Below are 27,181 nucleotides of genomic sequence, written 5' to 3' on the forward strand. Positions count from 1 at the left end.
TGCCTCTTAATTGAGAGAAGGGTTAGATTCCATGGGGCTGATGGATTGGACTGTCTTGCTTGCAGATGTAGACTCTCTTTGTTCCTTGCGATGGATGTTGCCCATCATCATTTCCTTGTTAGTTGTCCTGGGTGAGTTCAGTGAACTGGAGAGTAGGTGTTGCAACTCTTGATATTTACGGTCTGACCGGTACATGGAAAGCTCAAAGATTTAAGTCTCTTGGACATAAACCTATCAACTCTAGTACTAATTATAGGTTCAAATGTAAGGAGAAGAAGAGCTATGTGTAGGGAAACCACAATTGAATCCAACTCTGTCACAATAGGGAGCATAAATTCCAAAGTAGGGCCCACTGGCAAGGTGCCAAACTCCTGAGCTGTCAGCCTGTCTGTAGTGTCTCCATGTCTCCAGAGCCCTCAGGAGCCCTGCTAATTGAAGCAATGTTTACTGTGGCAGTCAATGAGGTCCTGCTGAGATGTGCATAAGCATAATCTCTGGAATGACCTTCCGACTCATTTTGAAGTCTCTTAGCCATATAAACTCATTTATCTTTACCCTTTCTCCCTTTTGGCCAAGGTCTTTTTCCAGTTGCATTGCTAGTTGGTGCTTGGTAGTAGTCCCTCAGTGCCAGGGAGGCTCATCCCCGGGAGTAATGCCCCACGCTGGGGGGTGGGGTGGCGGTTGGATGGGTGGGTGGGAGGTAATGCATTTATATGCTGAGTTTGGCTTAGAGAGAGGCCACATTTGAGTAACAAGGAGGCTCTCAGGAGGTAACTCTTAGGCAACCTATAATACTAGGCTAAGGTTCAATTTCAAAAGAAAAGGTTCATAAGTAGTCATCAGTATCAAGGGCCTGTCAATGGTCCATCCTCCTTCACTAGTCACTGCCCCTGTACACAAGGGATTCTTGCTTCCCATTAGAGGATGTGGCAAAAATCCCCAGCATGAGAACTGGATACTCTTTTGGTTATTGTGTGGATCTCCACCCACTGTGACAGTTCCTCACGATTGCTTAAACTCTTTCGTATCCCTAATTGGTATGCACTAGATGAACCTTCTCCTGTGCATCCCCCATCACTTAAACCCTGCACCAATGATCCTCCCCTGCCACAGTTTTAACCCTTCTATGATCCAAAACTTCTTAAAAAATGAAGGCAAAAAAATAATTGAATACAATTAATAAGAAAATGAAATATTAATGATAGTTTTCAAAATGATAAAATATAAAAAATTAAAAGGAATTTGAAATAAAAAATATTTAAAAAAATAAAATAAATTTTGGCATTATGTCTTTCATCACTGTTTGTTGTCTTGTTGTCTTGTGTGTATAGTGACATTTTCTTTCATTTATTCCCCTACTGTCTTATTTTTTTCATTTTATCTTCCAAGAAGCTATCGGTTACAGAAAAGTCATGTACAGAATTTTCAAGATTCTCATATACCGAACATCCTTCCCCTTTTCCCTTTTTCCCTATTAATAACATTTTACATGTGGGTGGTACATTTGTTACAATTGATGTACAAATATTGAAACATTGCTGCTAACCCTGGTCAGTGATTTACATTATGGTTTGCATTTGGACCATAAACATTTATAAATTTTGACAAAATTTAACATGGCCTGTATCCATCATTGCAAGGTCATGTAGAACAATTCCAATGCCCCCCAAATGCCCCATGTTCCATCTATTTTACTCCTCCCTCCCCCTCCCCTTAGGGCGCACAGCAACCACCAAGCTTTACTCCTTGAAGAATAAGATTCATAGTTACTTGCAGCAACATTGAGGGCTCAACATAATGGTCTGTCCTCCTCTATTAGGTACTGCTTGTGCACTCCAGAGACTCCCGCCCTTGTATATGAGAACCTAGCAGGACTCCCCAGGATGGGAGAGCAACACCTCCTCATTCATTGTGTGGGTCTCCACCCACTGATACAATGCAGTATGGTAGGATGAACCCTCACATACTCCCTGGAAACTTGCCCCAGGTACACCCTGTCCCATATACCCTCCACATCCAACACCATAAACTAGTAACCCTCCCCTGGTGTATTTGCTAAAAAAACCTTCCCAAAGTTGTAGTTTCAACCACATACCTGCAAATCCCCAGAGTTTATTTGTTCCCTCCCCCCAGTTCCAAGGACTGTGCAATGCCCCCTCTACCCTCCTCACAAGCCAGCACCACCCAACCCAATTGCATCACTGCACCACTGTCATGCCCTTCTGCTGCACAACTACACCCTTCCACCTTATCATAGATTTTGCCCATATGGGCATTGGCTCACAGCCCTCTACTCCTTTTCTGTCTCTGTAACCCTCTCTTCCAGACTCTAGCTCTGTGAGTCTGCTCAATTTGCTTAATTCACCTAGATATCATTTTGAGGACTCCTTTGTTCTCCCATCCAATCAATCACCAAGTGCTGGTGAGTTTACCTATTACATAGCTCTTAAATCAGTTCCTTCCCTGTTACTATTACTCTTATTCTTCTGGTAGTCCAGACCACCATGGTAGCTATCCTCAGGTTGCAGCTGAAACTATTTCTTTTGGAAAGCTTTCTGTGACTTTTCAAGTCCAGGTGGAGTGTTTTCCCTTCAGTGCTCCCAGACCATATATACACTGCATTGCCTGCTTTCACTAGACTATAGGCTCCTTATGGGCAGGACTTTGCTGTTGTTTTCATCACAGTAACCCTCAGTTGGGTGCCAGACATCTGATAAGTCCTTATTATTTGATGAGTGAATGGAAATAATTTTGCAGGACAAGGCAGGCTTCAGATCCTAAATGAGTTAGTTGGGAGTTGGGACCCTTCTGACTACACCTGAAGTAGTTTGAGCATTTATTTTTTATTTTTTTGTTTTTTTATAAAGGAATATCCCATAGGATCCATGAATAGGGATGTACTTTGTTATGGGTTGAATTTTGTTTCCAAAAAAGATATATTGAAGTCCTAATCCCCATTGCCTCAGAATGTGACTTTATTTGGGAATGAGGTTGTTACAATGAACTTAGGCAAATTAAACTGAGATCATACTGGAGTAGTTCAAGCTCTTAATCCAGTATAACGGGTGTCCTCATAGAAGAGGAGAGGAAAGAAACACAGGTAGACAGAGAAGACAGCCATGTGATGATGGATTGAGTTATTCCATGAACCAAGTAACACAGAAGATTGCTGAACAACACCAGAAAACAGAAGAGAGGCATAGGACAGATTTTTCCTTACAATTTTCAGAGAGAGCATACTGACACTTAGATTTCAGAGTTCTAGCCTCCAGAACGATGACACAATAAATTCCTGTTGTAAGTTATCTAGTTTGCAGTATATTGTTACAGCAGCCCTAGCAGACGAAGACACATCTGGACCTCAGAACAAATAGGATACAGCCTGTATGTTTCATTCATTCTTCTTGTTGTAGACTAATATTCTCTGCTTCCAAGTTCACAGGGCACTGCCTGCCTCCTGGGGTAGCGTCTCTTATGTTTAAGAGACAGCAAACTGAGGTTGGAAATTCTTGGCCACAATTACGGATTTCCAAGGGTAGGACCCACTCCTGGAACAATCAGCTCTGCCAGGGGCTGTGTGCTAGTTTTCTAGGGATGCTGTAAAAAGTGACCACAAACTTGGTGTCTTAAAACATCAGAAATTTATTCTCTCACAATTCTGGAAGCCAGGAGTTTGAAATCAGGGTTTTAGCAGAGTTTGGTTTCTTTTGGAGGCTCTGAAGGAGAGCCCATTCCATGCCTCTCTCTTAGCTTCCGGTGGTTTATATGGGCATAGATTTTGTTTCTAAATAAGGTTATGTTCCCAGGCACCAGCGGTTAGGACTGGGACATATCTTTTGGGAGACATAAGTCCATCTGCTTCAGGCTGTGAATAAATCTGGGCCGAGATCCTTTACACAGTAAGCATGTGAATGAAGAAGAAGTGGTAATACTCAGGACAGAGGGACTCGGGAGCTCTTCCCACGGAGTCTCCGGCACTCAGCTCTAGCCTCCGCACCTCCAGCCTTGCAACGTAATTGTACACAAATAACCCAGACTGATGTTAGACCTGTGTTTCTCTGACAGGGATAGAGGGGGAAGTGCCTGAGTGAATGGAGACTGAGTGCCAAATACAACAATTTCATTGTGGTTGTGAGATGCCACCATATCTTCTTCCTCCCTGTACGGAATATATATATATGTATATTTTAAGTTTTTTTATTTTTTTAAGATTTATTTTTAAAATTTATTTCTCCCCCTGCCACCAGTTGTCTGCTGTGTCCATTCACTGTGTGTTCTTCTGTGTCTGGTATTTTTATCAGCAGCACTGGGAATCTGTGTTTCTTTTTGTTGTGTCATCTTGCTGCGTCAGCTCTCCGTGTGTGCGGCGCCATTCCTGGGCAGGCTGCACTTTCTTTTGTGCTGGGCGGCTCTCCTTACGGGGCGCACTCCTTGCATGTGGGGCTCCCCTACACGGGGGACACCCCTGCGTGGCACGGCACTCCTTGCGCACATCAGCACTGCACATGGGCCAGCTCCATACGGGTCAAGGAGGCCCGGGGTTTGAACCGCGGACCTCCCATGTGGTAGACGGATGCCCTATCCACTGGGCCAAATGTGCTTCCCCTGGAATATTTTTTCTAAACTATAAATTAGCTCTCCAAACAGCAATAATGATACAAATAACCACTGCCTTGGTTGCTAGGGAAAGAGGAATTAAGGAAGGAAACTAACTTTTCTTGAATATAAGCTATGTGCTCTGCCTTATACTCAGAGCTTTACCTAAGTTAAATTCATCATTTAAATGTCATAATAGCCCTACCAGCAAGGTAGAATAATCCCTATTTTGTTGATAAAAAGCAAGTACCCAAGACTTAAGCCTAAATATCATCAGAGATGTTAGTATTAGAATGAGATTGAAGGATGAAGAGATAATTATTCATATGTGAAACCAGGAGAATGAGAATTTTCTCAGTTCATGCAAAATCACTTTTATGATTATGAATATTTTGTTCACTTTCTTACTGTTATGCTTTCCTGGCTTACAACAGCTTCTTTGAAATGTGTGAATGTAGAGGAGCTTGAAGGTGCATTTTCTCTCTTTTACTTTTCTTTGCCTAGGTCTGGACTTAACTTATTATCTCTGTGTGTAATAAACGAGAGCAGTGCATAGAGGTTTTTTTTTAAATTTTTAAATTTTTAATTTTTAAAGAAACTTTAGATTATATAAATGTTACATAAAAAATATAGGGGATTCCCATATGCTCTGCCCCCTCCGTCTCTCACACTTTCCCACATTAACAACATCTTTCTTTTTTTTTTTTTTAATTGACTTTGTAATAATATTACATTAAAAATATATATGTGAGGTCCCATTCAACCCCACCCCCCCACCCCCCCTCTCCCCCCCCCAACAACACTCGTTCCCATCATCATGACACATCCATTGGATTTGACAACATCTTTCATCAGTGGTATATTTGTTAGAATTGATGAACACATATTGAAGTATTGCTGCTAACTGTGGACTATACATTTTAGTTTACACTCTGCCCCACACAATTTTATAGGTTATGGCAAAATGTATAATGGTCTCTATCTGTCATTGCAATGTCATGTAGGACAATTCCAGTGTTCTGAACATGCCCCCCCCACATTACATCTATTCTTCCCTCTCCCTCCCCTCAGAAACTTTGGTGGCCACTGCCTTTATATCAATGATAAAATTTCTTCCATTGCCAGAATAACAATAAGTCTATAATAGAATAATAAGTCTACTTTAGTCCATTGTTCGTTCCCCATCTTGAGGATTCTGAGATGGTGATGCCCATTCCACCTCTTAATTTAGAGGGGGCTTAGATCCCATGGGGCAGATGGATGGGATATCTTGCTTGCAGTTGCAGACTCTGATCCTTGTGATTGGCGTTGTCCATCATCATCTCCTTGTTGATTGTCCTGGGTGAGTCCAGTGAACTGGAGAGTAGGTGTTGCAATTCTGCTGAGATTCAAGGCTCAACCAGCACATATACAGCTCAAAGATTTATGTCTCTGGGGCATGTATTTAACAAGTATAGTGCTAATTATAGGTTCAAATAAAAGGGACAGAATAGCCATGTGTAGGAAAACTATAAATGAGCCTAACTCTGTTATACTGGGAAGCATAAACTCCAAAGTAAGGCACATTGACTGGGTGCCAAATTCCGGAGCTTGTCTGCCCTGGTTATAGTGTCTAGATTTCTCTAGACCCTTCAGAGCCCTGCTGTTTGAGGCATTATTTACTGTGGCAGTCAATGAGATCCTGCTGAGATGTGCATAAACATAACCACTGGAACGACCTCCTAACTCACTTGAAATTTCTTAGCCATAAAAACTTATTTGTAGCTAATATTTCCCCCTTTTGGTCAAGGTGTTTTTCCAAATGCATTGCCACTTGGCTCTTGGTGCCTTAAAGGTGCTCAGTGGGGATGAGTAGAGGGGATGAGTTCGCCAGACTATAGAGCATTTGTGGGAGCCTCAGCATCTTTGAATAGTACCTCAAATATAGTAGGGAGCTCAATAAACATAACTGAATAATATCCCATATGGCTGATGGCAGGAAGGCAGCTGTGAGGCTGCCAGGCAAAAGCTGTTGCACGTACATGCTTTGTCTCTTGTGACAAAGATACTACTTGGAACATCTTGGAATTTCTTGGGAGTTGTGCTTGTGACTAAGTCCATTTTTCCATCTCCCAACTGTCTTGTTTTTCACTTCTCAATCAGAGCTTTTAACAGCATCTGTATTAGCTGTTGATATTTTCTTCTTGAAGCCTGAGAATGGACCCTGGATCATGTCTTTCATCCATGTATGTTTGGACAGGTTTGGCCCTTTTCTTTATTTATCTTCTGTACAGATGTTCTATCCAAAACTGAGAGTGGTGTATTGAAGTCTCCAACATTATTGTAAAAGACATCTGTTTCTCCCTTCAGCTTTGCTTGTGTGTGTCTCATGTATCTTGGGGCATTGAGGTTAGGTGCATTAATATTTAGCATATTTATTTCGTCTTGTTGAATTTCCCCTTTTATTAACATATAATGACCTTCTTCATCCCTTGTATAGTCAGGGCTCTCTAGGAAAACAGAATCAACAGGAGATATCTGTACATAGTATGAGGTTTTATAAGAGTCTCTTATGTGACCATGGGGTACACAAGTCCAGGTTCTGCAGGCAGGCTGCAAACCAGGGACTCCAATGAAAGTCCAATGAAGGTCTTTGATGAGTTTCTGGGAGACGTTGGCTGTCCAGAAACAAGCTGGGAAGTTCTCTCTGAATGCTGAAATCACTTCCCCTTTTAAGGCATTCAGCCGATTGGATGAAATGTCACTCATTGCTGACAGCAATCTCCCTGGTTGATGCAGATGTAATTAGCCATCTATGCAGTAAACTTACGGATGATTAAAGCCCATAATTGTCCTTGTATTACAGTTAGCCTAGTGCTTTCCTGACCAAACAACTGGGCACAATTACCTGGCTGAGTTGGCACATTCACCTAACCATTACATTCCTTATAATAGTTTTGCATTTAAAATCTATTTTGTCAGACATTAATATTGATACTGTTTGCATGGAATACCTTTTTCCAGCCTTTCACTTTTAATCTGGTTATGTCCTTACTTCTGAGGTAAGCTTCTTGTATACAGCATGTAGATGGCTCATATTTTTTAATCCATTCTATCAGTATGTGTCTTTTGATTGGCTAGTCCAAGCCATTAACATTCCGTGTTATTGCTGTAAAGGCATTACGTCATCCATTTTGACCTTTGGCTTTCTGTTTTCATACTGTGCTATTGTCTGTCTTTTTACCCTTTAATTTAACCTTTCTAATAATCATTGCTACACTCTTCTCCAAGTCTCTCACCCTTGTTTTTTCCTTTCAGATTGCAGCAATCCCTTTAGTAGTGCTTGTAATTCTGACCTTTTGATAGCATATTCGATCTGTTTTTGTTTGTCTGTGAAGACTTTAAATTCACTCTCATTTTTGAAGGACAGTTTTGCTGGATACAGAAGTCTTGCTTGGCAGTTTTTCTCTTTCAGTACGTTAAGTATATCATACTATTTTCTTCTTTTCTCCATGGTTTCTCATGCAAAGTCAGCACTTGATCTTATTGACGTTCCCTTGCACGTGATTTTTTGCTTTTCTCTTGCTGCTTTGCGAATCTCTCTTTATCTCTCATATATGTTATTCTGAATTGTGTTTGTCTTGGGGTAGGCTTTACCCCAGGTAAATTTGGATTTACTTTGTGGTTCATTGTCATTTTTGGATATTGATATTGATGCCTTTTATGAGGGTTGGGAAGTTTTCAGTCATTATTTCCTCAGATAGTCTTTCTGCCCCTTTTCCATTCTCTTCTCCTTCTGGGGAACTGATAACATGGATGTTTTTGTGTTTTGTGTTATCATTCAATTGCCTGAGTCTCTGCTCTAGTTTCTCTTCTCTTTCTTTTTTCCTGTTTTTTCCAGTTCAGATGTTCTGTCTTCAAAATCACTAATTTTGTCTTTGAGTTCAAATCTGCTCTTATATGCTTCTCATGTGTTTTGAATATATTTTTAGTACATTGAATGTATTTTTAATCTCTTCCATTATGTCTTCATTCTTATAAGGTCTGTTACTTTTCTTTGCAGACTTTCAAATTGTTCTTTATGCTCATCCAGTGTTGTCTTAGTATCCTTTATCTCTTTAGTCATATCTTCTTTCAGTTCTTTAATTTAGGAGAGTTATGTGATTATCATTGATTAATTGTCCTAAATCTTATATCTCTTCAGGATATTTGGTTTGTTCTTTGGCCGTGCCATCTGTTCCTGTTTCCTATTATGGCTTGTAATTTTTTGCTGATGTCTAGGCATCTGAATATGTTGGTGAATTTACTCTGATGGCCAATTTCTCTCTCTTACCTATTGTTGTTTTGTTTTTCCATAGCTCTTCTTTGATATTTGTTCAGCTTATCTTAAGTCTTTAAAATTGCGCAGCTTAAGTTATCAAAGTCATGCAGGAATTCACTACTGGGGCACAGATTTTCTCTTAGAAGTTAGAGAAGAGAGAGACCCCAAAGCAGTTTTTGTCTATGCATTTTCCAGACCAGCCAGCAGATGGCAGTAGTTGATGAACCTTTCCATGGAGGTATAGATCTCTGTTTTCCTTTGTTTTGGTCTGGCCAGAGCTGAGATTCCAAGTGGGCTCTCCTGGCTGAATTAACTGAAGAAAAGTCCCCCAACTCCCCCTCCCTTTTCCTTATAACAGCTGATGGGGTGAAAGATATCTGTTCCTCTCTCAGTCAGCTGCAGTGAGCCAGGGATTTTACCCCAACTTAATATCCTGAGGGTGGGGGAGAGGAGCCATAAGGTGTGTAATTTAGAGCTTATTACTTGAGATCTCAGGAAAGAGCTTTGTAAACTCTGAGGTTCAATAGAAATATATTAATTTAAAGATAGTGCTTTCAATAATGGACAAGTTCTGTGAACTTTGTTATTATTGGAGATCTAATTTAAGGGCAAGTAATATAGCATTGAGAAGGTTGTTTTAATGTTATTTCTACTCCTTTAACTTAATTTTTTTCCTTTATATTTTTTCATTCATTTTTGAAATTTAGTCAGCTTTTATACGTAACATCATAAATACTGAACAGGAAAAGCAAAAATTACTATAGATCAATCTTACTTATGAATATATATGTAGAAATGCAAACAATATCAGTTGAAATCCAGAGCTAAATTAAGTCTGTCATTGTGTTTCAGCACATTTCACCCCAAGCAAATTGGTAAATCTATTTCAATGTTAATGCTTTTTTCTGGTGAACTTGCAAATTATTTCAAAGATTGCCTTGGCATGTGAACACACGAAATAACAGGAAAATGCTTGAAAAATAGGCAACTGAGAGGAACTCTTCCTCTGATATTTAAAACATTTCATAGAGAATTTCAAAAGCAGGTAGGATTGTTGTGAACTCCATCCCCCAGCCCAAACAATCATTAATCTGCTTTTTCCATAGCCCCATCCACTTCATTCCATTCATATTCTTTAGAAGAAAATCCCAGGCATCATATTATTTCTTCTGTACACATTTCAATATGTATCTCTTTAAAAAACATAACTATAATATTACTAGTATACCTAAATATACCTATTTCTATATATATTTAATAATTATTATAAATTATTATTTTTAAATGCCCAAGTCAGTGTTCAGATTTCTAATTGTCTCATAACTATTTTTTTTTAACAGTTTGAATCACCAGCCAAGTAAGGTCCACTTTAAAATTGGTTGTTATGTCTTTTAAGTTTCTTTTAATCTATAGTGTCCTCTCTTTTTCTCTCTCACAGTTTATTTGTTGAAGAAATCTTGTTGTTTGTTGTAATTTCTATAGTATAGATTTTGCTGATTGCATCTCCATGGTGTAGGCTAACTTATTTTCTGTATTTCTTGTAACTTGAAAGTTCATTCTTGAAATTTGATCTGATTTAGTTTCACTTTTTGGGGAGTGAGGGGAGAAGTCTTTTTCCTAGATGGTATTGCACTTTACCATCGTGAGATAGGAAATATCACATTCCTTCTTTTTAGGTGCTATAGCAGCTCTTGATGCCTAGTCACCAGATCCCTTAATTCATTATAGTTCTAAAATGTTGACATTCTGCAACTTTGTTCTTCACTTCTTACCTGAAATACTAGTATAAAGGGAACCTTTCTCAAAGCTACTATTTGATGACTCAGTGATAACCGTTTGTATGGGAAAGGCAGGATATATATCAGATTCTTTTTATTTACTAAATTTCAAACTAATGAGTGATTTGGCTTATTTTATTTGCATTTTTCAGTGGTTACCAATTACATTTTTAAACATAAAGGATGATAATGAGTTCATGACTTTATTTTTTTTTTTTTTTTTTTTTTTAAGATTTATTTATTTATTTAATTCCCCCCCTCCCCCGGTTGTCTGTTCTTGGTGTCTATTTGCTGCGTCTTGTTTCCTTGTCCGCTTCTGTTGTCGTCAGTGGCACGGGAAGTGTGGGTGGCGCCATTCCTGGGCAGGCTGCACTTTTTTCGCGCTGGGCGCCTCTCCTTCCGGGCACACTCCTTGTGCGTGGGGCTCCCCTACGCGGGGGACACCCCTACGTGGCACGGCACTCCTTGCGCGCATCAGCACTGCGCATGGGCCAGCTCCATACGGGCCAAGGAGGCCCGGGGTTTGAACCGCGGACCTCCCATGTGGTAGACGGACGCCCTAACCACTGGGCCAAGTCCGTTTCCCATGAGTTCATGACTTTAAAAATATCTTGATGTGTATCGGTCCTCCTCCCTCTTTCTTAAAAATCATGATTTGCAACTTTATTATCTTTCTTCTATTTTTGAGGTGTTTCTTATACTCACTCTTTAGAAGCAACTTAAGAGAGAGAGAGGAATATAAATTTCAAAAATCCTATTACTATTTAATGGATTTTCATACATAACGAATGAGTTAAGATGGAAAAGAGTGAAAGAAAATACCATCTTCCAAAAGGGATGTCTTACAGCTGCTCTGATATTAAGTCACAGGAGCCATCTAATCCTAAGACTCTTAGGAGTTAATTTACAGGGTGGTGGATTTAGCTGCATGGTAGGCAGTGTTCAACATAGCAGTTAAATCTCTATATACCATGCTGAATATTTATCTCTTATTCTATCAGGAGTCTTAAATTGGTTTTAATGTTGTAAGCACATGGATTAAGCTGTGTTAAAATGGAAAAATAAACTCCAACAAAAAACACCTGCCACCCTTCTCCCCAAAGGGGTTGTATCATTGCTTGATTATATAAGACTATTATATTAATTTTATCTTCCCAGTATTTACAGTTCCCTCATTTGCTAAATGTGTGATCCTTGAAATGAAAGGCCTTTTATAACCACAATTAATAATACCATTCAGAGTAGTTTATTTAGTAAAAAATTTTTACTAGAGGTATCAGATACTATAATTTCAATGTGCATTTGTAAAAATCATATAATTACCTTTAGAGAGCTCTTCTGTAGTCCAGCAAAGTAGTATCTCACCTATATCATTCTTTCTATCTACCTGTCCATTAATTAAGCAAATTTTTTGAAATGTTTATTGACTATCTCCTATATGCTTGTGCTAGGTGCTATGATATCATGGTGAGTAAAACAGATAGTCATTGCACTCAGGATGCTTTTTGTTCAGAGGGAAAGATTGTCTTAATCTCATAGATCCACAATTATATATCAAACTACATCAGATCAAGTAATACTATGTGAGTATGCCTTTAATAGGGAGGTCTGGCCTAGTCATGGAGATCAAGGAAGGCTTTCCCTAGCAAGTAATATCTAAGATAAAACTGAAAAACGAATAGAAGTTAATCTAGGGAAACAGGAGAGGGTAGGACTTTCCAGTCATAGGAAACAGCATGTACAATGTCCCTGCTGTGGGAAGGGAGATTGCTAGTAAGAAGGCCTGAAGGAGTGCCAAGAACAAGGGGAGAGTGGTTTGAGATGCAGCTGGGAAGGTCGGCAGGGGGCAGACCATCCATGCCCTGATGGAGAATTTTTTTTCCTCTCTTATGTGTGTCTACAGCAGTTCTGTGCAATAGAAATACAGTGTGAGTCACAAATGCAAACAATGTATATAATTCAAAATTTTCTAGTATCACATTAAAAATAAAAAGAAATATGTGAGGGAAGCGAATGTGGCTCAAGCATGTGGGTGCCCACCTACCACATGGGAAGCCCTGGGTTCAGTTCCTAGTGCTTCCTAGAGAAGACAGGGAAGGCAGCAAGCTGACCCGATGGGCTGGTGCAATGGGCTGGCACAATGGGCTGGCACGGGGGGAGCTGATGCAGCAAGAAGGAAACACAATGAGAGACACAACAAAGCAGTTAGCAGAGGTGGCTCAAGTGATTGAGTGCCTCTCTCTCAAATGGGAGGTTCTGGGTTTGGTTCCCAGTGCCTCCTAAAGATAAGATGAGTGGACGCAGAGAGTGCACAAGGAATGGACACAGAGATCAGACAGCGACTGCAAACAACAAGGGGGATGAGGGAGAAATAAATACTTAAAATAAATCTTTAAAAAAAACAGGTGAAGGTAATTTTAATAATATAGTTTATTTAACTTGCTATATAACAATATTATTTTAACACATATATGATATTTTACATCCTTTTTTTTGTATCCTAGGTTTTTTAGAATACATGTATTTTACATTTATAGCACATCTTGATTTAACCTAGCCACATTACAATTGCTCAGTACCCCCATGTGCTATTGGTTGCCATATTGGACAGCACAGGACTGCTGTGTGGCTAAACTTTCTGTCAGTCAGAAAATCTTAAATGCCAAAAAATATACTCTGTAACTCCTCATATAATGCCCTAAATGATATATAATTAAGTCCAAATCTTATCTTTGTTTATGAATAAAGTTAACAGTGATTTGTAACCTACTCTGCCTGAGTAGTAAATTACATCATACATGTAAAGCACTTAGTAGAATACTGATAATAGGTGCTCAGTAAGTATTAATAATAATTACAATTTTTTTTCATTTTATAAACAATTTTTCTCCCTAAGATTTCTTTCTAGTTCCCAAGAAAACCCTTATTTAAAATGGGCAGTCTATTCTTTTTTATGTATTATCTTTTCTACCTCTTATCAAGTATAAGGAAGAAATGTAAATTTCTATTCCTGATCCCCAGTAACTTTTTAAATGGAGCTTATATGCTCTGGTCTACTTTTTTGAGTGCCTGAGCCACTTTGTATGTCTGGTTATTTTTCCTGATATGCTAATACTTGTAAATGACAGACTTGATTATTCAGTATTGCAAACTGACATGATCACTGCTTGCAATTATGTGGGCTGTTTGTTTTTTAATGATGTTTCTTTCCCTGAGTTTGTAGAAAGGTGATTGATAGATTGGTGGTTTGACTTCCCCACTCCACTTCTCCTTTAACGTGTTTGATAGGAGCAATTTGCTTGTAGGTCTCTTCTTGACCGTGCTGTAGAATGAGCTGGGTAGAATGGGTGAATGGCAGAATTAAGTATCTGATTGGAATATTCACTTTACATCTATAATATTTAACACACTGTTACATTTCCTTACAGGAATACACATGGCTTGATAAAAGCTATTGTGAAGTTATTACAATTACAAGCTCTTAGGGAAGGACAAGGTGGGGAGAAGAATATTCAAGATATATATACTATTAGGTAAGTCTTTTCTCTTATGGTTTTTGCAAAAAAATTGTGAATTGTTAACTGAGTTATGAACTGAGGCATGCTAATCCTTTAAGAATTGTTTAGTTCAGTGGGATATACACATGTGATTGTCAATCTTGGGCTCTCAGGAAGTTAGTATTTCAAAGACTCAAAGAATAGAGAGAGTTGACAGTAATCTGAGTATTAACAGTGTGATTCAGGAGCTCTTTCTTGAAGTTACTCAAACTTAGGTCATTCTTTTTGCTGCAGGGTGTGTAAACATCTTTCCAATTCTGTTAAAATTAAAGGGTTCAATGAGCAATGTACTTAAAGCAGGAGGGGTTTAGGTAAGGCAAGAGGAAGAACTTCATGTGTTATTACTCAGGCCAGTGTTGGCGATTAGGAACACTGATGTGACTTTTTTTTTTTTGTCATCTATAGAATGTAGTGGAATAGGAGAATTATTTTTTAGAAAGCACAAACAGTAACAATAGTATTATATAATGCAGTAATATTATGAGGGAGGAGTGGGCAAGGAGGACATCATACTCCCTTGTGAAGGTGACCTTAACCATTGCCTTGAAGGTCCCTGAAAGCCTTTACTTAAGAGAGGGGATTCTGCTTAGTAAGCAGAGGACCCCAGAAGATGCCACGTAACCCGTGTATGTTGCCATAGGAACTTTAGAATGAGAACATGGAACCATAATCAAGGACATTTGTTCATGAGTATGACTTACATGGGCAGTGGCAGTCCAGTAGGGAAAGTAAGATGCTTGTGAGCCCACAATTGACTTGAGCACACAGCACCTGTAGTTTTGAGTATTTGACACTACGCCTGGCAGAAACTGGAAGCGTCTCTCCAAAATATAGAGTGGTAACTATCATTTATCTGTATTTAGAGTGTTGTTCTTTTGATAATCAGTAAACAGTGTCTCATATATTTCAATGAACTTGCCTGTAATTTTAGTACTATTTATGATCGCTTTTATTTTTATGAGTACATTATACTAGTTAAAGTCAATTTTTAAAAACTTTGTCAGATTTGCATTTTATGTATTTTTGTTCAACACATTTTGTGAGTATCTTTAAACATACAGAAGAGTTAGAAGAATGTTGTGTAATCAATTAACTTGTTTTTAAATAGGGGAAGCCAAGGGGAAATTATTTACTTGAAAATACTTTGGAAACTTGTGGGTGCATAGGTTAAAATTTTCCAAATTGATAAATATATATTGATAAATAGCAGTGTCCTTTGTGACACAGGGTTTTAGTTTCATGTGTCCTCTTCATCTTGATCTTGACTAGTACTATAGCTGAAGTGTAGATGAGCAGATCTTTTTTTAAAATTTAAAATTTTTAAATTTTTGTTAGGCCAGTAGAAAGACTTTATTTGGGAAATGGGGGAAAGAACAGAACTTGCTGAGAAATGGGAAAGATGGAAATACACATCAAGATTTGGTGCATGGTCCCTTGGCAGAGAGAGTGGAGATCTGCCTCCTGTGGTTTATCTTTTAAACTGTTAATTATTCCTCCCGTATGCTAATGATAAGGTGATGGACCCCAGCTGTTATTGGTCACCCACCAGTGGCGGGGGCCAATGGTGAAGCTTGTTTGGAATATCCAGGGCCAAGGGGAGGTCCGGGAAAGAGAAACTGCCACCTCAAGGTTAAACGCAAGGTCTCAGTGAGGTCTTGTGGCCAGCAATGTTGTCTCTTGAATAGATCTTAATAGTACTGGATGAGTCATATAAATATCTGTGCTTTCCCTTTTTTTTCAAAGAAGTTCAAATTCTTGGGCCAGAGTTCCAAGATAGAAAATCACTCCATGTCATCATTGTTCAGGGGTGAATATTCTTTTTTATTTTTTTTTGTTTCTTTAAATTAGTTAACTATTGAAGTTTAAAATTTTTTATATGATAGTTTTATTGAGATATAATTCACTTAACATACAATCGACTCATTTAAAGTATACAATTCAGTGGTTTTTACTATACTCATGTACTTGTACAACCATCACCACAATCAATTTTATAACATTTTCATCACCCCAAAAAGAAACCCTGCACCCATTAGCAGTGGCTCCACATTTGACCCTATCTTAGTGGGGTATTTTTAATTTAACGGTTCTTAACACAGACTGCTCATTAGAACCAGCTGGGTGTGCTTAAAAACAAACATGGGAATAATCAAGTACCCCAGACCAATTGAATCAGAATCTCTGGGAGAAGGCCTAGATAGCTGTAGTTTGAAAAGGGTCCCAGGTGATTCTGATTCACAGTTAGTACATGATTGTATTATCAGTTGTTCTCTAATATGAATACTAATATGAATACTGGGGATCTTGTTGGACTGCAGATTCTCTTTTTTTAGGTCTGGGATAGGTTCAAGATTGTGAGTGTAATACTGCTGGCCCCCCCGAAGTTTTGAGTAGCAAAGCTACTAATAACATTAGCAATACCTGGGAGGTTGTTTAAAATGCTGAATCTCAGGCTCCACCTCAGACATCGTGAAACAGTTTGCATTTTAGAAAGCTCCTCCAGCTGATTGATAAGCACCTTAAAGTTTAAGAAGCACTGATTTAGATGATGGCAAAAGGAAATTTTCTGTCATGCAGGAGAGTTTCATACTACTGATAGTTGTCACTGTATGGGTTGGACTTTTGGTTACCTGTAAGGTTTCACTTATTTTCCTACTTATAACTCATTTGTTCCTATAGTTTTTCTAACTGCAGTATTGTTTTGGAAAGACAGTAGGTGCAAAATGTGGATAGTGAGCCTAGTTTGAGGAGCTGAAGTCAATTGGATACATTGTTCTTAGATAGGTGGCACATTAATAGGTCCACCATCAATCACCTGAGTTGGTATAATCCAGTAATGTTTATAGAGAGCCCTTATGTGAATGGCTGTTTGGCACTATAAATCAGTAGAGTGTAATCGAGTGTATAAGAGCCTTAAGTTTCTCCAGGGGGATTGTGGATGGCAGAAACAGAGGTAAGCCTGAAGAGCAGATTCCCCTCAAGAGAGCTATGATTACCTGAGTCAAGCATAAAATTTTCATGCTGTTTTAGAGCCTTCTTTGCCATGTGTTGGTTAACACTATCATCCAGCCTTGGAGAGGCAACTTACGAGCTGTGTTTGAAAGCATAAAAAGGATATGAGTAGCTTAGAACTCCACTGAGAGTCGTTCCCTAGTTTTGCTGAAGGATTAATTTAAAATGGAAGTGGTATGACAAGTAATTGTAAGATTTCTAGATGTGAAACTACTCTGTGTTTTTTAGTATTAAGGACTCTAGTAGTATACAGTTGGTGTGTAAATATTTTTCGTTTGCTTTTGTCATAATAGCTCATTAATTTGAGTCATAGTAATGTATAATATGTGGTCATTTTAAATGACTGCATCCTGAATTGCATCAGTTGTGCCAGTATGGGAGTGAAGGGAGGAGAAGGAAAGTGCAAATGTTAACTAATGGCTTTCCTGAGCCCCTGTGAGTTTCCTGAAGGAGCTCTGTGGAGGGTATTTTGAGCTCAGTGGTTCTCAAACTTCATGTGCATAAGAACTACCTGGGGAACTTGTACAGCTTCTTGGGTTCATTTGCTGTAGTTTCTCATCATTCAGTATGCTTTGCGTGACAGTCATCAGCATGTTTATCCAGCTCCTTAGTGATATAAATATAAATCTTTTGTGGATCACACTTGAGAAATATTGTTTCATTCCCTGGGAGGTGGATGGTACCACATGTGAGATGCAAAGACACCCCCCTCTCCACTTGAGGTAGACTGGAGGGGGTGTTGAGTAGCTTGTAATATAGCTCCTTACCTCTGTATGTTTCTAAGTACCATGGCACCAAGTTCCTCTTACCACATCAACCATGGATGATAGAGAGGCCAAGAGCTGGAGCAAAGAGTAATTCTAAAGGAAAAGCAATTCAAAGAGAGCAAGCAGACTGTGGATGCAAGAGAGAGAATATAGGAGATTTAAATCTCATCTCTCTGTGCAATGAAATCCCAAGGCCCCATTGGCCTTGACCCATATTAGTGTTCCTCATGGCTAGGTGGTGGTGGTTATAGGAGCAGGAAAAGAGGAGAGCCCAGAGCACCACTTAAACTGACACTGGCTTTCTGATCCTCAGTTACTGATACATATGTAAGGAACATGGCCTGGAAATTGGCATTTTTAACAAGGGATCTGGATGCAGTGGATTAAAGTGTGTATAGCTGAATTCATATTTATTAACTAGACCCTTTTTTCCTAGAGAGTTCTTTCTTTAGCTTTGAAGCTTAAACAAGATTAGATGGAGATATTTAAAATGGGATTTCAACTCTAAAGTGACTTTGAGGATGGGAGTAATGGGTAGAACAAGGCAGGACATTTGGCTATGCTATTGTCATTAACTAAACCGTAAGCCCATGCGTCTCCAGTCTGCTGTATGCACACTGGAACCCTCTGAGCCGCCTTTAAATACACAGATGCTTGGGTGGCCCCACACAGAATGAGCGAATGGTCAGCTCAGGCATTGGTATTTCTATCAAAGCTTCCTCTTCATTTCCAATGTGCAGGTAGTGTTGAGAACTGCTTAACCAATTGTGACAATGAGCAGTAGGGGTTCATTGTTGCTTTATCTTCTGATCTTTCAATATAAATAAGAATTTGATGTGAAATCTCTTGACTTTTAAGTGAAGGCAACCAATTCAAAAAATTTTAAAGCACAAGATAGGCAGACAAAACACATCTGCTCGTAGCATGCAATCTATAGACCATAAGTGTGTTACCTCTTGTTAAGTACTTAACTCTTTTCAAGAATTTTAGGAGCTCTTTTCTAAAATAAATAAATAAAAAATTTTAACCACTATTTCAATATTCTTAGTTCAGGCGTCCCCTTTTCTCCTTTTGTTTTGTTCAAGTTTTCTTCAGTTAGCTAGAACTCCATTTTTCTGTAAAGTAGTCTTTTATTTAAGTGAATCATGTAAAAATTCTCTGATATTGATCATTTAAGAAGTGGGGTAGAAAGCCAATATTTGGCTGATATTTTGGTTGCAAGGAAGAATAACTAAATTGTTAGGATTTGTGAATTATCAGTGGCTCATTTTCTCCTTTGCTTTGTAATATGCTGTTTTTCCCCCTTGAGTTTTGTCTTGTGCTTTTGCTTTTCATATTTTCTCTGCATATTCATATTATGGCAGTCTTTTTAAGATCTCTCTTCCCTCAGCTAAAGTGAGGAAATAGCTGTGAATTCATGAACAGAAACTGCCTTTTCCAGAATTTGTGCATCATTCTGATGTGCCAGACAGTGGCTGACATGCACAAATATCAAATGCTAAGAATCTTATTTGTGGGAAGGTTTGGTCTGATCAACATCAGCTGTACTTTCTGAAATAAGGGAATATTAAATATTTTGGGCAGATGGTGTGCTCTGAAGAAGCTCATGATTCCAAAAGTAATGGATGGTTATGCCTCAAGTAGATAAAAGATATGCTCTATGTATGTATTTGTTCATTTATTTGTGTATGTTATATACTTTATTTGGATGGTGAGTTAATTTTAAGAATTAAAAGAAACGTGTTCTGAAAGAACTGAGATACTTTGTAAATCATATTGATTCTTAACTCTTAAGGCAAATCCATTTATTCCTTAGGGCTATCAAAGAAAAACAAGAGAAAGTCCAAGATAAATCCTAACATAAGTGCATTAAGACCAACACATGGTTGTGGCTATCAAAATGCAGCCCTAACCTTAATTTTGATAAGTTGCTTTTTCTTAGCATTATACTGTTTTTGTATTTTCTTATATGCATGTAAAGGATGACATGGAGCTAACCATGTAAAGAGCACATAAAGAGTGTTTCAATTCTGGGCAAGAGCCTGTGCCTTGATGCTGCTATACAAAAGATCTTGGTGTACTATTGGAACTGATAGGAGGCAGGAAGGCTGGAGCTTAGTGCCCAAGGGAGAAAGACGCCCAGATGAAGGCCCAGGAGAGGTGGGCATGGGCTGAACCATGCAAGGCCATGGCAAAAACTTTGGGTTTTATTTAAAGAATAGTGGGATGACACTGAATGTTTTCTTTTTTAATGTATTATTTTGAAATAATTTCAGTTATGGAAAATTTTAAGAATAGTACTAAAGACTCCCATTTACTCAATTTCACCAATTTTTTACATTGTCACATTTGCTTTATTATTCTCTTTCTGTAGTTTTTAAAAACCATTTGAAAGAGCAGAATGTATACTATAATAATGTGTATTTCTTAAAAACAAGGATACTCTCATATATAACCAGAGTACTGTTATCAATTTGAATTCATTTAACATCATACAACACTTTTATCTAATATGTTGTCTATATTGCAGTTTTGTCAGTTGTCTCAAAAATATTCTTTTATACCTTTTTCCTTTTTTTTTTTCAAGTATAGGATCTAGTTTAGGGAATCACATGTTGTCCTTAGTTGCCATACCTTTTTAGCTTTTAAAAACCTGGAACTGTTTCTCGTACTTTTGTTTTTTAAAGATTTGTTTGCCCCCCCCACCTTGTTTTGCTGTCTGGTCTGTGTCCATTTGCTGTGTGTTTTTCTGTGTCTGCTTGTTTCCCTTTGTTGGGTCATCTTGCTGTATCAGCTCTCCGCAGCGCGTGGGCTGTCCATCTCTCGGTGGTGTGCCGGCAGGCCTGCCTTCACAAGTAGGCCCTGGGGCATGAACCCAGGGCCTCCCATTTGGTAGACAGGAACTCAACTGATTGAGCCACAGCCATTTCCCAGTACTTTGTTTTTCATGACATTGATAGTTTTGAAGGCCAGTTGTTTTGTAGCATGTCCCTTGGTTTCAGCTGGTCTGATGTGTCCTCTTGATTAAATTGAGATTATGCATTCCTGATAGCGATGTCCATCTGTCCCTCACCGGTGATTTTAATTTTGATTACTGAATCCAGGTATTGTGTGGTTTCTCTACGTAGAGTTATCATTTTCCCCCTTGCTTCTAATGAGCACTATGTGGGGAAGATTCTGAGACTCTGAAAATATCTTTATCCTCATCAGGCTCATCCCCCCCAAAGCAATTTTTACTCTAATGGTGATTTTCCAACTTGATCATTCCCTTCACATTTGTCAGTTGGCTACTTCTATAAAGAAGAACTCCACTGTAGAGTTTTAAGCAGAAGAATTATTATACTTAATTATATTTATATTTGAGAATTATTATCTGGATGCTGTGTAGAATGAACTGGAGAGGGGCAAGAGAGGAATTGGAGAGACCAGGTAAGAGGCTGTTGCAATAGAATTGGTAAGGCATGATGTAGGTCTTGATTGTGGCATTGACAGTGGAGATGGTAAGAAATGGATGAATATGGCATGTACTTTGTTTTTATATACAGGATATGATTGGGGAATTGAAGGTTTTGTTTGGACTTATATTTTATGAAAATTACTAAGGATCCTACATGGGGAATAGTTTTGAAAGGAGAACAAAATACAGTATAGACTGTAATAGTTTGAAAGGGATGTGGGAGTGGAGATAGAGCTATGTTTTAGAGGTGGAAATGGCAGGAATCCTTGGAAATTTCCTTAAACTTTTGAGGCTTCAATACTAGAGATTCTGATTTAGAAAGCTTGGATGGAACCCTGGGTAGGTACCTGGAATCTATATATTTAAGAGTCTTGGAAAGTGGATGTGGCTTGAGTGAAAATGCCTCCGCCTGCCGTATGGGAGGACCTGGGTTCGATCCCTGAGTCCTCCTGGTGAAAAAGAAGAGAAAGCGTACCTGTGTGGTGAGCCAGTGTCCGTGTGTGAGCCGAGTGCCCATGTGGGTGCCTGCGTGGTGAGCTGAGTGCCCATGTGAGTGCCTGCATGGCGAGCCAAGTGCCCATATGGTGAGCTGAGTGCCTACGTGGTGAGCTGAGTGCCCGCATGGTGAGCTAAGTGCCTGCGCGGTGAACCGAGTGCCCATGTCAGTGCCTGCCTGGAGAGCCAGTGCCCACACGAGTGCCCATGTGGTGAGCTGAGTGCCCATGCAAATGACTGTGTGAACCAGTGCCTACGTGGTGAGCAGAGTGCCTGCGCAGCAAGCCGAGTGCCCGCGTGGTGAGCCCAATGCCTGTGCAAGTGAGCCACACAGCAAGATGATGACTCAACAAAAGAGAGACAAAGGGGAGAGTCAAGGTGAAGCACAACAGAGACCAGGAACTGAGGTGGCACAATTGACAGGGAACTTCTCTCCACATCAGAGGTCCCAGGATCAAATCCCGGCGAATCCTAGAGGAGAAAGACGAGAAGACAAAAAGAGAAATAAATACAGAAGTTCACATAGCAAATGGACACAGCAAAAACTGCCCAGAGAAGGTAGGGGAGAGAGTGGGGGAGAGGGTGGGAGAGGGGAAAATGTGAAGAAAACAACAACAACGATAAACCTTAAAAAAAAAAAAGAGTCTTAAGGATACTGAGGCACTAACTTAGTTTGGGAATCACTGGACACACTGTTAAAGTACCAAACAAGGACACAGCATTTCACTGTGATATCAGAAAGTGGCACTTAATTTTCTTTCCTTCCATATCTGCATCTTTAAAATGGGTGTAATTAAATTATCAACCAGAAATATTGAGGGAATAAATGAGGTTCTGATTTGAACTTATTTTCTTTGTAAAGGAAATCCAAGTTCTTATAATCACTAAATTGGTATATTGTTATACTTTACATGATATGGTTAATTTATCTAAAAATAAAAAATAAGTTTAAAATAGTGTGTGACTGACTTAAGTTTGGAATACTTTTTAATGCCTTTTTTATTGAGGTATAATTTACATACCAAAAAATACATCTCTGTAAAGAGTACAATCAGTAGATCAGTAGTTTTTAGTATATTCAAAAAGTTGTGTGCCCATAACACGATCTAATTCCGGAATATTCTCATCACCCCTAAAAGAAACTCTACTCATTAACATCATTTCCCATTCTCCCCTTCTTCCATCTCTTGGCAACCACTAATTTACTTTCTTTCTCTATGGATTTGCCTATTTGGACATTTCGTATAAATGGAATCATGAAATATGTGATCTCTTGTGTCTGGTTTCTTTCACTTAGCATATAATGTTTTCAAGATTTGTTGGTGTTGTAGTGTGTGTGGTACTTCATTTCTTTCTCTGGCTGGGTAATATACTATTGCATGGATATGCCACATTTTATTTTTGTATGTTTACCCATATGGATGAATTTTTGGTACATTTGCCTTTTACATTTAATCTGAAGGTAAATTCTTTTTTCTAAGTTACTGAAAATAAAGCTTAGTCTTTAATGAGAGTTGTTATATGTTATTATTTTTCATTTCTACCTTTATTTCTTTATTACATTTACTGTTTCTTAATGAAGTTGCTTAGAATCCTGTAACACTTTAATAATTGGCCATCAGCTGTTATTAAAATTTTGTTGTAAAAATGAGCATTTTGCTTTCTTGAGGCTGATTATTTCAATAATTGAATGTTATCTAAAGGAATCCCCTGAGATGGAGATGTTTGGCTTTACTTAGCATAAAGTGAGAATGACAACATTATTAAATCGTTTGTACTACAACATCAAACTACCATAATGGGATTGAAACTGGTAGAATGCATTGATGTGTTTTATTTTGCTGAAGTTACAGAAACTTCGAGTACTCAGGGAGCCACTATTTCTGGGCAGATACATCATTTATAACCTTCTTTAGGAAATGGTATTTACCGTTATAGATGTTTTAAAAGTAGGAGTTTACCAGACTGAATTGCAGCAATTGCCTTAGATATATTTAGCTCTAATTCACTGATATTTACCCTTTTTTTGTGGGGGTCGGGACTTTCTTAGAGAATCTCATAAAAGTTTTGGGCTTTCTCCTAGAAAATGCACATACATATATGTACTCAAAACATTGTATATTATTTCAAAGGGCTTATGAACGCCTGCTTTAATGAGTAATTGGAAATATTTATAGAAAAACCAAGAGAAAGAAGGTGGGAAAGAAGCAGGTATCAGCGTAGAAGTAAGGATGAGAGAGAAGCTAAGATAGTAATTGCATAAGCATAGCCAATAATTCTTTCCAAGGGCCATCTGTCTCTTTGCTGGTTTATTCTTTCTGTCAAACTGCATGTTTTGCTTCTGTGTGTTCTCCTTTCTCCCACCCAGGAAAGTCTTTTTTTCACAGTTTATGGTTCTAATCACTGGGGATTTATACCTAGGGTTTATAATCACACCTGAAGAAAAAGCTACACAAATTGTGCAGTCTTCCAGTTAGCAATAGCTACTAGAAAGTGCTTTTTAGGTTTTTCTAAATTGGTGTCTCATTTAAAAATTGATATGTAATAGGTTGGTTGAAAAATGTCTTTAAAAACACAGAAATGTTGTAATGTTTGCCTTCGTCTATTTGTTTTGTTTCAGTTTTTTAGTAGTCATGACTGTACCTTAATACCAAAAGAAAGGTTTGGATCTCTCAGTACTTGAATGTTTTTCCCCAGCACACCTTGTACCTAAAATAGTTTCAGATTTCTCCCATTAGCAGATACCTTTGCATTAAAACCGTGACTCTTGAAATAGACATTGAGGAAGGGTTCCCTGTGAGGATAGAATCATTGTAATAAAAAGTATTTTCAAAGAAATCTTATGTTTCTATATATGCTTATAGACAAAAAGAAAAATGTAATCAGTCAAAAATGCCAAAATTAAGATTGCTTTTGCTCCAAGTTGTCTATTTCTAGAAGCTTGTGTAGAAAGCATAAAATGCATTTGTTTTACAACAGAGTAGATATATAATGATTCACAATTATTGTTTAATTCTTTTTGGTTCATTTTTTCTTTTTTTATAGTAATCACTGTGGAATCATCATAAATTTTCATTTTTCATTGTTTAACTTAAAATCTACAGAGTTTTTTTAAAAAAAATTCCTTTTTGGCTTGTTACCAACACTTCCAAATCAAAATTCAGAGCAGGTAGAGATATGCTTTTAAAATGCATATTTGATGTAGTAAGTGCTGTGCTATGCTTCTGAAAGTGTCAGGGTCACAGCTGCATACATGAAAATGCATGGTGACTGCAGGCATTGTTTCCTCGCACAGAAAAGGCAGTCTGTGTCTGTCACTGAATTTATGATGTAAATCAAATCATAGCTTTCCTGTATTTCAGAGATGTAGCAAAAAGGTTGAGGTGACCTAAAGGTTACAAATAACTTTTGCTTTCTGATTTTCCTATCTCAAAACTAAATTTTTTTTTCACCCCCTCATTTCTATTAAGATTGATGTATTTATACTTGGAAAGGTGAATTGAGTTATATGCCATATTTTATTGTTGGTTCTGTGCTAGACTAGTGGAATCATAAATTTATCATTCAGTACTCCCCCCACTCCATTCTGTTAAAATGCATGTACAGTTCTGTGTTGTTGACAATATTATTAAAGGGTCAGAAACACTGAAGAATTAGGTACCAACTCTGCATGCTTCCTCTTGAAGTCTTTTTCTCTAAACATTTTGGACTTTGGAACACTGTATTGGAAGGGGCTAGGATGTGTTGGTTTTTCATGACCCGAAGAGTTTTTAGTGTGGCGGACTTGGCCCAGTGGTTAGGGCATCCGCCTACTGCATGGGAGGTCTGCAGTTCAAACCCCGGGCCTCCTTGACCCCTGTGGAGCTGGCCATGCGTGGTGCTGATGTGTGCAAGGAGTGCCATGTCACGCAGGGGTGTCCCCTGTGTAGGGGGGCCCCACGCGCAAGGAGTGTACCCCGTAAGGAGAGCCGCCCAGTGCGAAAGAAGTTGCAGCCTGCCCAGGAATGGCGCCACACACACGGAGAGCTGACACCACAAGATGATGCAACAAAAAGAAACACAGATCCCCATGCCGCTGACAACAACAGAAGCGGACAAAGAAGACGTAGCAAATAGACACAGAGAACAGACAACTGGGGCGGAGGTGGGGGTGGAGGTGGGGGCGGGGAAGGGGAGAGAAATAAATCTTTAAAAAAAGAGTTTTTAATTTTTATTTATCTATCTCCCTCCCCTTGTTGTTTGCGCTTGCTGTATGCTGTGTTGATTTGCTGTGTGCTCTCCGTGTCTGCTTGTCTTCTCTTTAGGAGGCACTGGGAACTGAACCTGGGACATCCCATGTGGAAGAGAGGCACTCATTTGCTTAAGCCATCTCTGCTCCCTGCTCTGTTGTCTGTCTCATTGTGTCTCCTTGTTGTGTCATCTCTTGTTGTGTCAGCTCGCTGAACCAGCCAGTTGCACCAGCTTGCTGTCTTGCTCATCTTCTCCAGGTGGCACAGGGAATCGAACCCAGGACCTCCCACGTGGTAGGTGGGAGCTCAGTCACTTGTCACATCTGCTTCCCATGTCTAAGAGTTTTAAAAGGTGGTTTGGGGAAAGAGAGATGGGGGGAGGGAGGATAAACTACATTTATTAGAGATATGCATTTGCCTTGGAAGGGTAAGAAGACATAGACCCAGCTTTCAAGACTTTATGTTTTACTTTAAGATCCAAACCTACCGACATGATAATCATAACTGTATGCATTTACCGAGTGCTTCTGTTTTCCAGGTACTGTTAAATGCTTTACTTAAAATGGCAATTAAAACATTTGCAAATCACAAAATGGAAAAATGCTCTAAAATGTGCAATGAATTGGGTCATCTGTGGCAGAAAAAATGCATAGGAAAGGAGAGATTAGAGGCACTAGAGGCCAATGAAGAGTGACCTAGTTGCCTGGTTTGTATTGATTTTGATTTTTAGAAATAATGTTATTCTCTTTTAGGAGAAAATAGAATCTGTTGGGTGTCTAGGGAGTTAGGAAACTCTGACTAAAAAACTACTGTGTGCTCATTCCAGACATAGTACTTTACTTCTCTCTGACATAAAAAAAATAATGATTTATCTCTTTGAGATATAAAAAAAAAGAGACTACTTCCTTGAGGCCTTAGACTTTATTACACATTGACCTTGGAGTCATTTAAGCTTAGCATAGACTTATTAATAGTCGTGAGCCATCTTTA

At 38.7% G+C, this 27,181-nt stretch overlaps 1 protein-coding gene across 8 annotated transcripts in view; it reads left to right on the forward strand.

Moving 5' to 3' along the window:
• Window positions 1–27,181, forward strand: part of FOCAD (focadhesin) — a 380,810-nt gene that overhangs the window by 42,412 nt on the left and 311,217 nt on the right. For all 8 annotated transcript variants that reach the window (XM_058301924.1, XM_058301931.2, XM_058301923.2 and 5 more), the window contains one exon: window positions 14,103–14,207. In XM_058301924.1, coding sequence (XP_058157907.1) covers window positions 14,103–14,207 — 105 coding nt within the window. The remainder of the gene's footprint in view (window positions 1–14,102; window positions 14,208–27,181) is intronic.

Source organism: Dasypus novemcinctus, chromosome 8 (assembly GCF_030445035.2).
Source record: "Dasypus novemcinctus isolate mDasNov1 chromosome 8, mDasNov1.1.hap2, whole genome shotgun sequence".
NCBI classification, from domain to species: Eukaryota; Metazoa; Chordata; class Mammalia; order Cingulata; family Dasypodidae; genus Dasypus; species Dasypus novemcinctus.